At 39.9% G+C, this 17,582-nt stretch overlaps 1 protein-coding gene across 2 annotated transcripts in view; it reads left to right on the top strand.

The window, feature by feature from the left end:
* The window catches only part of TACC3 (transforming acidic coiled-coil containing protein 3), a 111,592-nt gene that overhangs the window by 69,660 nt on the left and 24,350 nt on the right, over positions 1-17,582 (top strand). For both annotated transcript variants that reach the window (XM_053704230.1, XM_053704229.1), the window contains exons 8-11: positions 13,264-13,385; positions 13,460-13,568; positions 14,740-14,880; positions 15,935-16,011. In XM_053704230.1, the coding sequence (XP_053560205.1) occupies positions 13,264-13,385; positions 13,460-13,568; positions 14,740-14,880; positions 15,935-16,011 (449 nt within the window). The remainder of the gene's footprint in view (positions 1-13,263; positions 13,386-13,459; positions 13,569-14,739; positions 14,881-15,934; positions 16,012-17,582) is intronic.

Below are 17,582 nucleotides of genomic sequence, written 5' to 3'. Positions count from 1 at the left end.
AAAGGGTCAGATCTCTGCCTTTATCTATTTTGTTACACAAACGTCTGGCTGATGTCCCAGATGTTCAATCCTTTTGTCAGGCCTTGGTTAGGATCAGGCCTGTGTTTAAACCAGTTACTCCTCCATGGAGTCTGAATTTAGTTCTCAAAGTTCTTCAAGGGGCTCCGTTTTGAGCCTATGCATTCCTTAGATATTAAGTTGTTATCTTGGAAAGTTTTATTTCTTGTTGCTATTTCCTCAGCTCGAAGAGTGTTCGGCGTTGCAATACAATTCGCCTTACCTTATTTTCCATTCAGATAAGGTAGTTTTACGTACTAAACTAGGGTTCCTTCCTAAGGTTGTTTCAGATTGTTGTTCCTTCCTTGTGTCCTAATCCTCCTTCTCAGAAGGAACGTCTTCTGCACAATTTGGACGTAGTCTGTGCTTTGAAGTTTTACTTACACGCAACTAAAGCCTTTCGTCAGTCTTCTCTGTATTTTTCTCTGGAAAACGTAAGGGTCAGAAAGCTACGGCTACCGCTCTTTCTTCTTGGTTGAGGCGTATCATCCGCTTTGCATATGAGACTGCTGGACTGCAGCCTCCTGAAAGAATTACGGCTCATTCCACTAGTGCGGTTGCTTCCTCATGGGCATTCAAAAATGAAGCTTCTGTGCAACAGATTTGCAAAGCTGCAACTTGGTCTTCTCTTCACACTTTTTCTAAATTTTACAAATTTGATACTTTTGCCTCTGCTGAGGCTACTTTTGGGAGAAAGGGTTCTTCAAGCAGTGGTGCCTTCCGTTTAGGTTCCCTGTTTTGTCCCTCCCTTATCATCCGTGTACTCTAGCTTTGGTATTGTATCCCATAAGTAAGGATGATGATCTGTGGACTCATCTTGTCTTTAAAAAAGAAAATTTATGCTTACCTGATAAATTTGTTTCTTTGTTCTATTTAAGACAGGGTGTTCTTTTTTTTGTAAACTTAAGACACCTCTGCACCTTGGCTTTTCCTTTCTCTGCTTAACTTTGGTCGAATGACTGGAGTGGGAGGGAAGGGGGAAGAGCTATTTAACAGCTCTGCTGTAGTGCTCTTTGCCTCCTTTTGAGGCAAGTGAAAGTACAAGCATTCAGTATACTGTGGTACACTTTTTTTTTTTTTTTAAATTACTGAAGCAAGTATACTGGGTCCTATACTAAATTTGCGTATTTGCAGCATGCACCCCACAGAGGAGTTATAATGTGCCTGTGGTTTATTTCTGTGTGCTAAATTCCCCAGGTATGTGCCTTTCTTAAGGGACATAAAACACACAAATGTTCTTGTGATTGAGATAAGTCATACCATTTCAAACATCTTTCAAATTTTTTTCTATTATCGAATTTGATTTGTTCTCTTGGTTTCATTTATTGAAAAGACTACTTAGGTATTCTCAGGAGCAATGCACTACTGGAAGCTCGCTGCTTATTGGAGGATGCACATATATGCCTCTTGTCATTGGTTTACCTAATCCCTTCAGCTACCTTCTTGTAGTGCAATGTAGCTCCTTTAGCAAATTTGGCATTCTTTGTTAATTTAGGTAAATTTGAAAATTGCTTAAATTTCTATGCTCACTCTAAAACTTGAGTGGAAAGTTTGGATATCTTATCCTTTTTATATTGGTGGAAACTCCAACCCCCTCCCTCCTCCTCTCAAGGTCCTTTTACAATAAAATATCCCCTATTTTGAACACGCAATACTCAGTTAAAATGCACATTAAACCAGGAGTCATTCTTGCAATTTATTTAGAATTTTTATTTAATGGCAAATTTCTAGCAGTTATTCTGTCAGAAAATGCTTAGGTACATGGTAATCAGAGGTAAGTGTATTAATATAACCATGTTGGTTATGCAAGACTGGGGAACGGGTAATAAAGGGACGGTCTACTCCAAAAGATAGATACATCCCATTGTCATTACCAGATGGTAAAAGCACATTAGGTTCTCTGAGCAAATCCTTTGTTTAAAATGCTGGTGCAAAATTTTGAAACTGCTATAGCTTTTGTTAGCATTTTGCTAATGTGTATATTACAAAAAAATCTATTAAACGTTATTGCATCCATGGAAGTCCAAATTTGGCTGGAGCCAATTTTAAACTAATTTGCAAATAAAAATCCGTTTCTTTCATGTAATTAGCAAGAGTCCATGAGCTAGTGACGTATGGGATATACATTCCTACCAGGAGGGGCAAAGTTTCCCAAACCTCAAAATGCCTATAAATACACCCCTCACCACACCCACAATTCAGTTTTTACAAACTTTGCCTCCAATGGAGGTGGTGAAGTAAGTTTGTGCTAGATTCTACGTTGATATGCGCTCCGCAGCAAGTTGCAGCCCGGTTTTCCTCTCAGCGTGCAGTGAATGTCAGAGGGATGTGAGGAGAGTATTGCCTATTTGAATGCAGTGATCTCCTTCTACGGGGTCTATTTCATAGGTTCTCTGTTATCGGTCGTAGAGATTCATCTCTTACCTCCCTTTTCAGATAGACGATATACTGGTTTGGCTTTCTACAAACATGTAGATGAGTGTCCTGGGGTAAGTAAATCTTATTTTCTGTGACACTCTAAGCTATGGTTGGGCACTTTGTTTATAAAGTTCTAAATATATGTATTCAAACATTTATTTGCCTTGACTCAGAATTTTCAACTTTCCTTATTTTCAGACAGTCAGTTTCATATTTGGGATAATGCATTTGATTTAATCATTTTTTCTTACCTTTAAAAATTTGACTTTTTTCCCTGTGGGCTGTTAGGCTCGCGGGGGCTGAAAATGCTTCATTTTATTGCGTCATTCTTGGCGCGGACTTTTTTGGCGCAAAAATTATTTTCCGTTTCCGGCGTCATACGTGTCGCCGGAAGTTGCGTCATTTTTTGACGTTATTTTGCGACAAAAATGTCGGCGTTCCGGATGTGGCGTCATTTTGGCGCCAAAAAGCATTTAGGCGCCAAATAATGTGGGCGTCATTTGGCGCTAAAAAATATGGGCGTCGCTTTTGTCTCCACATTATTTAAGTCTCATTTTTCATTGCTTCTGGTTGCTAGAAGCTTGTTTTTTGGCATTTTTTCCCATTCCTGAAACTGTCATTTAAGGAATTTGATCAATTTTGCTTTATATGTTGTTTTTTCTCTTACATATTGCAAGATGTCTCACGTTGCATCTGAGTCAGAAGATACTACAGGAAAATCGCTGTCTAGTGCTGGATCTACCAAAGCTAAGTGTATCTGCTGTAAACTTTTGGTAGCTATTCCTCCAGCTGTTGTTTGTATTGATTGTCATGACAAACTTGTTAAAGCAGATAATATTTCCTTTAGTAAAGTACCATTGCCTGTTGCAGTTCCTTCAACATCTAAGGTGCAGAATGTTCCTGATAACATAAGAGATTTTGTTTCTGAATCCATCAAGAAGGCTATGTCTGTTATTTCTCCTTCTAGTAAACTTAAAAAATCTTTTAAAACTTCTCTCCGTACAGATGAATTTTTAAATGAACATCATCATTCTGATTCTGATAACTCTTCTGGTTCAGAGGATTCTGTCTCAGAGGTTGATGCTGATAAATCTTCATATTTATTTAAAATGGAATTTATTCGTTCTTTACTTAAAGAAGTACTAATTGCTTTAGAAATAGAGGATTCTGGTCCTCTTGATACTAATTCTAAACGTTTGGATAAGGTATTTAAATCTCCTGTGGTTATTCCAGAAGTTTTTCCTGTTCCTAATGCTATTTCTGCAGTAATTTCCAAAGAATGGGATAAATTGGGTAATTCATTTACTCCCTCTAAACGTTTTAAGCAATTATATCCTGTGCCGTCTGACAGATTAGAATTTTGGGACAAAATCCCTAAAGTTGATGGGGCTATTTCTACCCTTGCTAAACGTACTACTATTCCTACGTCAGATGGTACTTTGTTTAAGGATCCTTTAGATAGGAAAATTGAGTCCTTTCTAAGAAAAGCTTATCTGTGTTCAGGTAATCTTCTTAGACCTGCTATATCTTTGGCTGATGTTGCTGCAGCTTCAACCTTTTGGTTGGAAACCTTAGCGCAACAAGTAACACATCATGATTCTCATGATATTATTATTCTTCTTCAGCATGCTAATAATTTTATCTGTGATGCCATCTTTGATATTATCAGAGTTGATGTCAGGTTTATGTCTCAAGCCATAAAGCTCTTCTAGCTAAAATAGCTAAAGACTTGGAATGCTGATATGGCTTCTAAATCAACTCTCTACTTTCCATTTCTTTCCAGGGTAACAAATTATTTGGTTCTCAGTTGGATTCTATTATTTCAACTGTTACTGGTGGGAAAGGAACTTTTTTACCACAGGATAAAAAATCTAAGGGTAAAAACAGAGCTAATAATCGTTTTCGTTTCAACAAAGAACAAAAACCTGATCCTTCATCCTCAGGAGCAGTTTCAGTTTGGAAACCATCTCCAATCTGGAATAAATCCAAGCCAGCCAGAAAGGCAAAGCCTGCTTCTAAGTCCACATGAAGGTGCGGCCCTCATTCCAGCTCAGCTGGTAGGGGGCAGGTTACGTTTTTTCAAAGAAATTTGGATCAATTCTGTTCACAATCTTTGGATTCAGAACATTGTTTCAGAAGGGTACAGAATTGGTTTCAAGATGAGACCTCCTGCAAAGAGATTTTTTCTTTCCCGTGTCCCAGTAAATCCAGTAAAAGCTCAAGCATTTCTGAATTGTGTTTCAGATCTAGAGTTGACTGGAGTAATTATGCCAGTTCCAGTTCAGGAACAGGGGATGGGGTTTTATTCAAATCTCTTCATTGTACCAAAGAAGGAGAATTCCTTCAGACCAGTTCTGGATCTAAAAATATTGAATCGTTATGTAAGGATACCAACGTTCAAAATGGTAACTGTAAGGACTATCTTGCCTTTTGTTCAGCAAGGGAATTATATGTCCACAATAGATTTACAGGATGCATATCTGCATATTCCGATTCATCCGGATCATTATCGGTTCCTGAGATTCTCTTTTCTGGACAAGCATTACCAGTTTGTGGCTCTGCCGTTTGGCCTTGCTACAGCTCCAAGAATTTTTACAAAGATTCTCGGTGCCCTTCTGTCTGTAATCAGAGAACAGGGTATTGTGGTATTTCCTTATTTGGACGATATCTTGGTACTTGCTCAGTCTTTACATTTAGCAGAATTTCATACGAATCGACTTGTGTTGTTTCTTCAAGATCATGGTTGGAGGATCAATTTACCAAAAAGTTCATTGATTCCTCAGACAAGGGTAACCTTTCTGGGTTTCCAGATAGATTCAGTGTCCATGACTCTGTCTTTAACAGACAAGAGATGTCTAAAATTGATTTCAGCTTGTCGAAACCTTCAGTCACAATCATTCCCTTCGGTAGCCTTATGCATGGAAATTCTAGGTCTTATGACTGCTGCATCGGACGCGATCCCCTTTGCTCGTTTTCACATGCGACCTCTTCAGCTTTGTATGCTGAATCAATGGTGCAAGGATTACACAAAGATATCTCAATTAATATCTTTAAAACCGATTGTTCGACACTCTCTAACGTGGTGGACAGATCACCATCGTTTAATTCAGGGGGCTTCTTTTGTGCTTCCGACCTGGACTGTAATTTCAACAGATGCAAGTCTCACAGGTTGGGGAGCTGTGTGGGGATCTCTGACGGCACAAGGAGTTTGGGAATCTCAGGAGGTGAGATTACCGATCAATATTTTGGAACTCCGTGCAATTTTCAGAGCTCTTCAGTTTTGGCCTCTTCTGAAGAGAGAATCGTTCATTTGTTTTCAGACAATGTCACAACTGTGGCATACATCAATCATCAAGGAGGAACTCACAGTCCTCTGGCTATGAAAGAAGTATCTCGAATTTTGGTTTGGGCGGAATCCAGCTCCTGTCTAATCTCTGCGGTTCATATCCCAGGTGTAGACAATTGGGAAGCGGATTATCTCAGTCGCCAAACGTTGCATCCGGGCGAATGGTCTCTTCACCCAGAGGTATTTCTTCAGATCGTTCAAATGTGGGAACTTCCAGAAATAGATCTGATGGCGTCCCATCTAAACAAGAAACTTCCCAGGTATCTGTCCAGATCCCGGGATCCTCAGGCGGAGGCAGTGGATGCATTATCACTTCCTTGGAAGTATCATCCTGCCTATATCTTTCCGCCCCTAGTACTTCTTCCAAGAGTAATCTCCAAGATTCTGAAGGAATGCTCGTTTGTTCTGCTGGTAGCTCCGGCATGGCCTCACAGGTTTTGGTATGCGGATCTTGTCCGGATGGCCTCTTGCCAACCGTGGACTCTTCCGTTAAGGCCAGACCTTCTGTCACAAGGTCCTTTTTTCCATCAGGATCTGAAATCCTTAAATTTAAAGGTATGGAGATTGAACGCTTGATTCTTTGTCAAAGAGGTTTCTCTGACGCTGTGATTAATACTATGTTACAGGCTCGTAAATCTGTATCTAGAGAGATATATTATAGAGTCTGGAAGATTTATATTTCTTGGTGTATTTCTCATCATTTTTCTTGGCATTCTTTCAGAATTCCGAGAATTTTACAGTTTCTTCAGGATGGTTTAGATAAAGGTTTGTCCGCAAGTTCCTTGAAAGGACAAATCTCTGCTCTTTCTGTTCTTTTTCACAGAAAGATTTCTATTCTTCCTGATATTCATTGTTTTGTACAAGCTTTGGTTCGTATAAAACCTGTCATTAAGTCAATTTCTCCTCCTTGGAGTTTGAATTTGGTTCTGGGGGCTCTTCAAGCTCCTCCGTTTGAACCTATGCATTCATTGGACATTAAATTACTTTCATGGAAAGTTTTTTGTTCCTTTTGGCCATCTCTTCTGCCAGAAGAGTTTCTGAATTATCTGCTCTTTCTTGTGAGTCTCCTTTTCTGATTTTTCATCAGGATAAGGCGGTGTTGCAGACTTCTTTTGAATTTTTACCTAAAGTTGTGAATTCCAACAACATTAGTAGAGAAATTGTGGTTCCTTCATTATGTCCTAATCCTAAGAATTCTAAGGAGAAATCGTTGCATTCTTTGGATGTTGTTAGAGCTTTGAAATATTATGTTGAAGCTACTAAATCTTTCAGAAAGACTTCTAGTCTATTTGTTATCTTTTCCGGTTCTAGAAAAGGCCAGAAAGCTTCTGCCATTTCTTTGGCATCTTGGTTGAAATCTTTAATTCATCTTGCCTATGTTGAGTCGGGTAAAACTCCGCCTCAGAGAATTACAGCTCATTCTACTAGGTCAGTTTCTACTTCCTGGGCGTTTAGGAATGAAGCTTCGGTTGATCAGATTTGCAAAGCAGCAACTTGGTCCTCTTTGCATACTTTTACTAAATTCTACCATTTTGATGTATTTTCTTCTTCTGAAGCAGTTTTTGGTAGAAAAGTACTTCAGGCAGCGGTTTCAGTTTGAATCTTCTGCTTATGTTTTTCGTTAAACTTTATTTTGGGTGTGGATTATTTTCAGCAGGAATTGTCTGTCTTTATTTTATCCCTCCCTCTCTAGTGACTCTTGTGTGGAAAGATCCACATCTTGGGTAATCATTATCCCATACGTCACTAGCTCATGGACTCTTGCTAATTACATGAAAGAAAACATAATTTATGTAAGAACTTACCTGATAAATTCATTTCTTTCATATTAGCAAGAGTCCATGAGGCCCGCCCTTTTTTTGTGGTGGTTATGATTTTGTATAAAGCACAATTATTCCAATTCCTTATTTTATATGCTTTCGCACTTTTTTATCACCCCACTCCTTGGCTATTCGTTAAACTGAATTGTGGGTGTGGTGAGGGGTGTATTTATAGACATTTTGAGGTTTGGGAAACTTTGCCCCTCCTGGTAGGAATGTATATCCCATACGTCACTAGCTCATGGACTCTTGCTAATATGAAAGAAATGAATTTATCAGGTAAGTTCTTACATAAATTATGTTTTTTGTTTGTTCAATAAATGATGCAATTATAACGTTTTTTGAAGGGACTAAAGGGGTCATTGTGGCTTGTGTTAGGGTTTTTTTAACCCACATGGTTAATTGACTCGGTGTTTTTTTTACTAGGCCTCAAAACATCGACTGAGGTGGGAGGGGCCTATTTTCGCGCCTCAGTTGCCCAGTTTCTTTTCCTTAGAGACATCCAACTGCTTCTCTAGAGGTTCCTGCTGTGTTTGAGGGCTGTAAAGGAGGTTTTTTTTCCCCACAAATCGTTCTGAAGGGCAGGTAGGCGCCACAGCAGAGCTGTGGCAAGGTTCTGAAAGTCCTTTTTACCGGTTTTGACGTTTTTTCAATCCGGTTTTGCCATTAAGGGGTTAATTGTTTATTTGCATAGCTGTGCAGTGTTATTTGATTTGATTACAGTGTTTTCCAAGCTTGCTTGTTACATTACTAGCCTGTTTAACATGTCTGACACCAAGGAAAATCCTTGTTCAATATGTTTGGAAGCCATTGTGGAACCCCCTCTTAGAATGTGTCCCAATTGTACTGATAGGTCTATAAATTATAAAGAACATATATTGGCACTTAAAAATAGGGCAATAGATGATTCTCAGTCAGGAGTAAATGAGGGTTTGCCATCTAGCTCTCCCCAAGTGTCACAACCAGTAACGCCCGCACAAGTGATGCCAAGTACCTCTAGTGTGTCACATTCATTTACTTTACAAGACATGGCCACAGTTATGAATACAACCCTCACTGAGGTTTTATCCAAACTGCCTGGTTTACAAGGAAAGCGTGACAGCTCTGGGTTAAGGAAAAATTCGGAGCCGTCTCGCGCTTTAGTAGCCGTATCTGATACGCCCTCACAATGCTCTGAAGGGGCGAGGGATTTGTTATCTGAGGGAGAAATTTCTGATTCAGGAAAGACGCTTCCTCAGACATTCTGATATGACGGCCTTTCAATTTAAGCTTGAACACCTCCACTTATTGCTTAGGGAGGTATTAGCAACTCTAGATGATTGTGACCCTATAGTGGTCCCAGAGAAATTGTGTAAAATGGATAGATACTTAGAGGTTCCTGTTTACACTGATGTTTTTCCAGTCCCTAAGAGGATTGTGAATATTATTGCTAAGCAGTGGGATAGACCAGGCATTCCGTTCACTCCCCCTCCGGTTTTTAAGAAAATGTTTACCATATCTGACACCATAAGGGACTCATGGCAGACAGTTCCTAAGGTGGAGGGAGCTATTTCTACTCTGTCTAAGCGTACAACTATGCCTATAGAGGACAGTTGTGCTTTCAAAGATCCTATGGATAAAAAAATTAGAGGGTCTCCTGAAGAATTTTTGTTCAAGGTTTTTCTCTCCACCCTATTGCATGCATTGTTCCTGTAACAACTGCAGCTGCTTTCTGGTTTGAGGCTCTAGAAGAGGCTCTTCAAATGGAGACTCCATTAGAGGAAATTATGGACAGAATTAAGGCCCTTAAATTGGCTAATTATTTTATTACAGATGCCGCTTTTCAACTGGCTAAATTAGCGGCAAAGAATTCAGGTTTTGCCATTTTAGCACGCAGGGCGTTATGGCTTAAGTCCTGGTCTGCTGATGTGTAATCTAAACTTTTGAACATTCCTTTCAAGGGTAAGACCCTATTCGGGCCTGAACTGAAAGATTATTTCAGACATCACTGGAGGGAAAGGTCATAAGATGAGGACCAAACAAAATAATTTTCATTCCTTTCAGAACTTTAGGAGTGGTCCCGCTTCAGCTTCCCCTGCAGCAAAGCAAGAGGGGAATTCTGTCCAATCCAAGTCAGTCTGGAGACCTAACCAGGCTTGGAACAAGGGTAAACAGGCCAAGAAGCCTGCAGCTGCCTCTAAGACAGCATGAAGGGGTAGCCCCCGATGCGGGACCGGATCTAGTAGGGGGCAGACTCTCTCTCTTCGCTCAGGCTTGGGCGAGAGATGTTCAGGATCCCTGGGCTTTAGAAATTGTGTCCCAGGGATATCTTCTGGAATTCAAGGGCTCCCTTCCAAGGGGGAAGATTTCACATTTCTCGATTGTCTGTAAACCAGACAAAGAGAGAGGCGTTCTTATGCTGTGTAGAAGACCTATATACCATGGGAGTGATCTGCCCAGTCCCAAAAAAGGAACAGGGCCTAGGGTTTTATTCAAACCTGTTTGTGGTTCCCAAGAAAGAGGGAACTTTCAGACCAATCTTGGATCTCAAAATTCTAAACAAGTTCCTCAAAGTTCCATCATTCAAGATGGAGACTATTCGGACTATTCTACCTCTGATCCAGGAGGGTCAATATAGGACTACCGTGGACTTAAAGGATGCGTATCTACACATCCCTATTCAGAGATCATCATCAATTCCTCAGATTTGCCTTTCTAAACAGGCATTACCAGTTTGTGGCCCTTCCCTTCGGGTTGGCCACGGCTCCCAGAATTTTCACAAAAGTGCTAGGGTCCCTTCTGGCGGTTCTACGACCACGGGGCATAGCAGTGGCGCCTTATCTAGACGACATCTTAATTCAGGCGTCGACTTTCCAGCTAGCCAAGTCTCACACAGACATCGTGTTGGCTTTTCTGAGATCTCACGGGTGGAAGGTGAACATAAGAGTTCTCTCTTCCCTCTTACAAGAGTTTCCTTCCTAGGGACTCTGATAGACTCGGTAGAAATGAAAATATTTCTGACGGAGGTCAAAGTTAAAACTCTTAACCACTTGCCGAGCTCTTCATTCCATTCCTCAGCCATCAGTGGCTCAGTGTATGGAGGTAATCAGACTCATGTTAGCGGCAATGGACATAGTTCCTTTTGCCCGCCTACACCTCGGACCACTGCAGCTATGCATGCTCAAACAGTGGAATGGGGATTATGCAGATTTATCTCCTCAACTGCATCTGGACCAGGAGACCAGAGATTCTCTTCTCTGGTGGTTGTCTCAGGACCACCTGTCTCAGGGAATGTGTTTCCGCAGGCCAGAGTGGCTCATTGTATCAACAGATGCCAGCCTTCTAGGCTGGGGTGCAGTCTGGAATTCCCTGAAAGCACAGGGCTTATGGTCTCGGGAGGAAGCTCTCCTTCCGATAAACATTCTAGAACTGAGAGCGATATTCAATGCACTTCAGGCGTGGCTTCAGCTTGCTGTGGCCAAATTCATCAGGTTTCAGTCGGACAACATCACGACTGTAGCTTATATCAATCATCAAGGAGGAACAAGGAGTTCTCTAGCGATGATGGAGGTAACCAAAATAATCCGGTGGGCAGAGGATCACTCTTGCCATCTCTGAGTGATCCACATCCCAGGAGTAGAGAATTGGGAGGCGGATTTTGTAAGTCGTCAGACTTTTCATCCGGGGGAGTGGGCACTCCATCCGGAGGTATTTGCCCATCTGTTTCAGCTATGGGGCACACCAGAATTGGATCTGATGGTGTCTCGTCAGAATGCCAAACTTCCTCGCTGCGGGTCCAGGTCCCGGGATCCCAAGGCGATACTGATAGATGCTCTTGCAGTGCCTTGGTCCTTCAATCTGGCCTTGTATTTCCACCATTTCCTCTCCTTCCACGTCTGGTTGCCAGAATCAAGCAGGAGAGAGCTTCGGTAATTCTGATAGCACCTGCGTGGCCACGCAGGACTTGGTATGCAGACCTAGTGGACATGTCCTCGGTTCCACCGTGGACTCTGCCAATGAGGCGGGACCTTCTAATCTAAGGTCCGTTCACGCATCCAAATCTAATTTCTCTGCGTCTGATAGAATCAGGCGTTCAATCTCCAAGCAGTCAAAGCGTGGTTTCTCTGAGTCGGTCATTGATACCCTGATTCAGGCTAGAAAGCCTGTCACCAGGAAGATCTATCATAAGATTTGGCGCAAATATCTTTATTGGTGTGAATCCAAAGGTTACTCGTGGAGTAAGATTAGGATTCCTAGAATATTGTCTTTTCTCCAAGAAGGTTTGGAGAAGGGATTATCTGCTAGTTCCCTAAAAGGACAAATATCTGCTTTTGTCTATTATACTTCACAAACGTCTGGCAGATGTTCCAGACTTTCAAGCATTTGGTCAGAATCAAGCCTGTATTTAAACCTGTTGCTCCGCCATGGAGCCTAAACTTAGTTCTTAAAGTTCTTCAAGGGGTTCCGTTTGAACCTATGCATTCCATAGATATTAAGCTTCTATCTTGGAAAGTTTTGTTTTTAGTAGCCATCTCTTCCGTTCGAAGAGTTTCTGAGCTATCTGCTTTACAATGTGATTCACCTTACCTTGATTTCCATGCAGATAAGGTGGTTTTACGTACCAAACCTGGGTTTCTTCCTAAGGTTGTTTCTAATAAGAATATCAATCAAGAGATTGTGGTTCCTTTTTTGTGTCCTAATCCTTCATCTAAGAAGGAACGTCTGTTGCACAATCTTGATGTGGTTCGTGCTTTAAAGTTCTACTTACAAGCAACTAAAGATTTCCGTCAAACATCTTGTTTGTTCTGGTAAACGGAGAGGTCAAAGGGCTACCGCTACCTCTCTTTCCTTTTGGCTGAAAAGCATCATCCGTTTGGCCTATGAGACTGCTGGCCAGCAGCCTCCTGAAAATTACTGCTCATTCTACTAGAGCTGTGGCTTCCACATGGGCTTTTAAAAATGAAGCTTCTGTTGAACAGATTTGTAAGGCGGTGACTTAGTCTTCGCTTCATACTTTTTCAAAATGTTACAAATCCGATACTTTTGCTTCTTCGGAGGCTATTTTTGGGAGACCGGTTCTACAAGAAGTGGTGCCTTCCGTTTAAGGTACCTGTCTTGTCCCTCCCTTCATCCTAAAGGTTTGGTATTGGTATCCCACAAGTAAGGATGAATCCGTGGACTCAATACATCTTACAAGAGAAAACATAATTTATGCTTACATCACAAGAGAAATAAATTTATCAGGTATAGAGTCCACGGCCCGCCCTGTTTTTAAGACAGGCATATATATTTTTATTTTAAAACTTTCAGTCACCACTGCACCCTATAGTTTCTCCTTTTTCTTCCTAGCCTTCGGTCGAATGACTGGGGGGGGGGGGGGGGGGGGGGCTATATAGACAGCTCTGCTGTGGGTGCTCTCTTTGCCACTTCCTGTAGGGGAGGAGAATATCCCACAAGTAAGGATGAATCCGTGGACTTGATACATCACAAGAGAAATTTATAAGGTAAGCATAAATTATGTTTTTCTAATATAGCAAAGTATTACACCACTCCATTTGGCTACTTCATAATGCCACTGGGCTGGCAACCGTTTTTGTGGGGAACACTTAATGTACAACATGGATCTTTTTAATTTCTTCTTAGTTCAAAGAATCTGCTCTCCGAAAACAATCGCTGTATTTGAAGTTTGATCCTCTACTGAGGGATTCTCCAAAAAAAACAGCTCCGGCTGGCATTGACTTCCCAAGTGTACCACTAAAAAGCAGGTAGGGGGCTAACATTATTTTTACACATCTTAAAACTTACTAAATCCTATTAAATCCTACCTTCTGTCATTCAGTTCAGATCTTTTTGGAACCTCATCGGAATCTATTTTACAAATGACTCCGTTGCTTGAAAATGAAGAAAAGCCTAAAGGCCTGGATCTTTTGGGAACGTTTACTGTTTCTGTAAGTCGTCAAGTCTTGACAAATTGGTTGGAATTGGATTCACTTTTTGCTTGTTTCTTTTTCCCCTAGATTAAACTCTGCATTTAAAGGGCCATTCTAGTGACAAACCTACATGCTCTTATTTTATCACTAGCAATGCCATGTGTTTTATCCCTGCAAATGGGTTAAGCATATATGTTAAAGTACTGCTATGTAGCTTCTTTACACTGCTGGTCCTGAGTGTAATCTTATGGTCACCCAAGTTTTAAACACACAGCTTTGTTGTGTTGCTAGTGATAAAATGACATCTTATTGCTTGTATCATACTTTAATATTGCATACAAGATAGTTTATAAAACAAAGGTGCGGTTCTGCTCATGGCATTTCTCTGGGGATACATAATTGAGATCTATAGGGACTGTAAACACCTTTTTATCTTGCTATATATCAGCCAATTCCTAAACATTTTATAAAGCATAAACATTCTTTTACTACAATAGTTAGTGCAATAGCCAAACCACTCCACTCAATATTTGCCTTATTACTAGGCTTTAGTCTGCAGATAAGGCTGCGCAGATCATATTAGTATAAAGTACATGTTTTTGCAGTTATCAATTAAAGCCAATTGGGGAAAGTTATGTAGCAGGTTTAGTCCAAGTCTTTAAATCCACAATTATCAGAGCAAAATTGCATGAGAAGGGGGCAAAATAAAATATTGGTTATTTCTTTGTACATATAAACATTGGGGTTTAAATGGCCACAGCAAGACTTTAAAAGGACAGAGGTCATATATAAAATGCAATGATTTAAGCAATCCCATCCTAGCATATTTGCGCTTACTGGTAGACCATCATATTGCAAGTACACTGTCATTAGGAATTAGATTTGAAAACCGGGAGTGGCGGCTACAGTTGCAGCTTGTCAACAATGTTACTATTGTTCAACAGCATACTGCCCTGTCTCATCTCTCATCTAGCACAACAGCATACTGCCCTGTCTCATCTAGCACAACGGCATACTGCCCTGTCTCATCTAGCACAACCCCTTTGGTTCAGGTGAATTGTTTGTGTGGTTGCTACTTTTGTGCTTTTTGGCTGCCTGCCTACATATTTGTTGCCATAGTAGTGATTATAGTATACTGTTAAGGTGGCTGGACAGGATGTTCACGTTCTAAATGTTTTGTATTGTTCAGGACGTCGCTCCATTAATAACAGAACCCGTTGACAATGTTGGTCCTGTTAATTTTCCTGTAAATTCTGATGGTGCAATTGTAGAGGTCCTGAAATACAGTCAAAAGGATATGGATGCAGCTATTGCAAATGTTAGACTGGAGGTAAGTAAATAACTAGTAAGTGTAAACATGTTAGTACAGGCTGTGTTCAAATTATAATTACCCCCCCCAATCTGGGATGTGCATGTATTTAAATGATATAGTTATCTTTAAAGTGTACCACACTTAATGCTCCAGAGTTCTTTGCCTATGCTTTTATTAAATATTATAAAATTAAAATAATTTTAACATTGGAATCTTAGTCACACAATATGGCCAAAAATTTGCCTTAAAGGGCTGAATCATTCCTGCTTCTCTCTGATATAGAATGCGACTCCCCTGGCTTTCATATACAATTTGAATACACTGTCATGAGTACATCCAGAGCTTGGTTGGTGTTTTAACCAATAGAAGATGATTAATTCCCCCCCCCCCCCCCCTCATATGTGTTTACTTAGCACAGCTTACAACAACCTAAGTACATCTTTGGGAGTGCTGCCAATGAGACCAAATAGTTAAAGAAAAACAGGTTTTGGGGTGCACATGCAGCTAACTCTTTGGGGAAGAGTTTTTTTTTTGTTTTTTTTCCCTCCTCCTCCTCCCCCCCGTAGTTCTATTCTGCATGTGTTGAATAAGAATTCATTGATGGCTGAAATTGAATAAATTGTACATGTTGTTTTAAAAAGAATAGACACCAAATTGCTTTCTAACTGCTGTAATATGGAATACATTTTAAACAGCACATGACATGGTCTATTTCTGTAACGCTATATAAAAATATTATCATTTGTAAAATATATTAAAAAAAAATAAAAATTTTTTTTTTATTCAGATCATTAACAAATTAAGCACTGATGCAAACAAAATTCTTAACTGTTGAAACTTGAGGACTAATAAACTTACAGCAGCAGGTTTTAGAAAACCAACAATAACATTAGTGCTAAGTCTCTATCTTGACCCCAAGAATTTATTTTTATTTGTATGTTCATAGTCACCACTGGATAGCTATTTAACTGCAGCAATGTATCTATACTACTTCCTCTGCTGATTTAAAATTGGCCATTGCCAAGCAGATGTCTGGAGTGAACACTTACATTTACTTATGTCTACTATTAAGGTAAAAGAAAAGGAATATGAAATTTTAGAGTGGAAAAAGAAGCATGAGAAACTCTATTTGGAATACATAGAAATGGGGTAAGTAAATGAAGAAAATAAAGCCAGAGAAAAGATTGTAAATTACATTATCTGTTTTATAGCTTTAAGATGCACTTAAATATACGTCCTAACAGTTGTATTGTCAGTAGCAATTACACTAAATGATCTTGGGTTAATCTGTCTAAAAAATAATTTATATAATGGAAGATTGTGTATAATCTATTGTGCTGGGTTAAATGAACATTTAAGGACCATCTTAGCATAGCTTGTTTTTAAAGTACCCTTTTAGGATAAGAGAGCTTGGTGTGCATGTGACTTTAGCATAAGGATGCAGTTTTCTTACTAATAGACCTTACGCTTGGGAACTTCACCTAGCCACCAGGACTAGGCATATACCCTACACCAGATCTTTAATTATCTCTCCTACTTCCCTTTCTCTCCCAGTAGTTTGTCTTGTCAAGGAGAGGGGGAGGATTTAGGTTTTTTTTAATAGAGAATTTCAGCAATTTTCTTTTTGATTTCCCCTCTCAATGGATAGTTCCTGGAAGAGAAGGGATGTAGTAGCCTCCTCCTGTTTTCCCAGGAGGATATACTCCCTCTGTATATTATCTACGGTTACAGTATAGGAGTGGCCTCTACTGTACCTTAAAGTTTTAGTAGCTAAGGAGTAAGTGGAGTGGGATCTTGCTGTGGGGTAAGTACCCAGGCCATATCTTGCAGGCTACACACAAGTAGTTACTGCTATTAGCCTCACACAGCACCTGAGAATGTTTTTTTTTTTTTTTTTTTAATCTTTGAAGCTTCCCATTTTCTGTGTATTAACATGCAGGAGTTCACCAAAAATGGAAGCTCCCACTTGTGAGTAAACACGCTGTTCTTACTGATTGGTGGGTAAATTCACCTACCAATAAACAAGTGCTTTCCATGGTTCTGAACCAAAAAATAGCTTAGATGCCTTTTTCAAATAAAGAAAGCAAGAGAACGAAGAAAAATTGATAATAGGAGTAAATTAGAAAGTTGTTTTAAAATCTGAATCACAAAAGAGAAAATTTGGGTTCAGTGTCCCTTTAACAGTTGTCCTGGGATGTTACACCCAAAGGAATGGTCTCTCAGCCAGGAGATCTTCGATTAACTGCTAAGACATTAGACCTAGATAAGAGTTTTTCAGCCAGTTCTTTTATAAAGGGTCAGATTTCTGCCCCTTTGGTTATGTTGCACAGGAGACTAGCTAGTCTCCCTGATATACAGGCTTCTGTTAAGGCTAGGTTAGAATCAGACCGGTTATCAAGCCTATTTCTTCACCATAGTGTCTCTATTTTGGTTCTTAGTTGCAAAATCATAAATTTGAACCTATGCACTCTTTGGATATTAAGATGTTCTGGAAGGTTCTGTTTTTGTTGACTATTCCTCAACTGATTTTTTTTTTTTTCTTTCTTTCTTTAGAATTATCTGCTTTCTTGTGATCCACCCTATTTGGAGTTTAATCAGGATAAAGCAGTCTTGTGTCCCTTTTTTTTTTTTTTTTTTTTAAGGGGGGGTATATTGGGGTTTGGGTTAATTGCCAAAAGTGGCATCTGAGAATATTTTTATTTCAATGGTTTATTTTGATT

Source organism: Bombina bombina, chromosome 2, assembly GCF_027579735.1.
Source record: "Bombina bombina isolate aBomBom1 chromosome 2, aBomBom1.pri, whole genome shotgun sequence".
Taxonomy (NCBI): Eukaryota; Metazoa; Chordata; class Amphibia; order Anura; family Bombinatoridae; genus Bombina; species Bombina bombina.
Note: the sequence above shows the minus strand (reverse complement) of the source record. Positions and strands in the feature narration are given on the sequence as shown.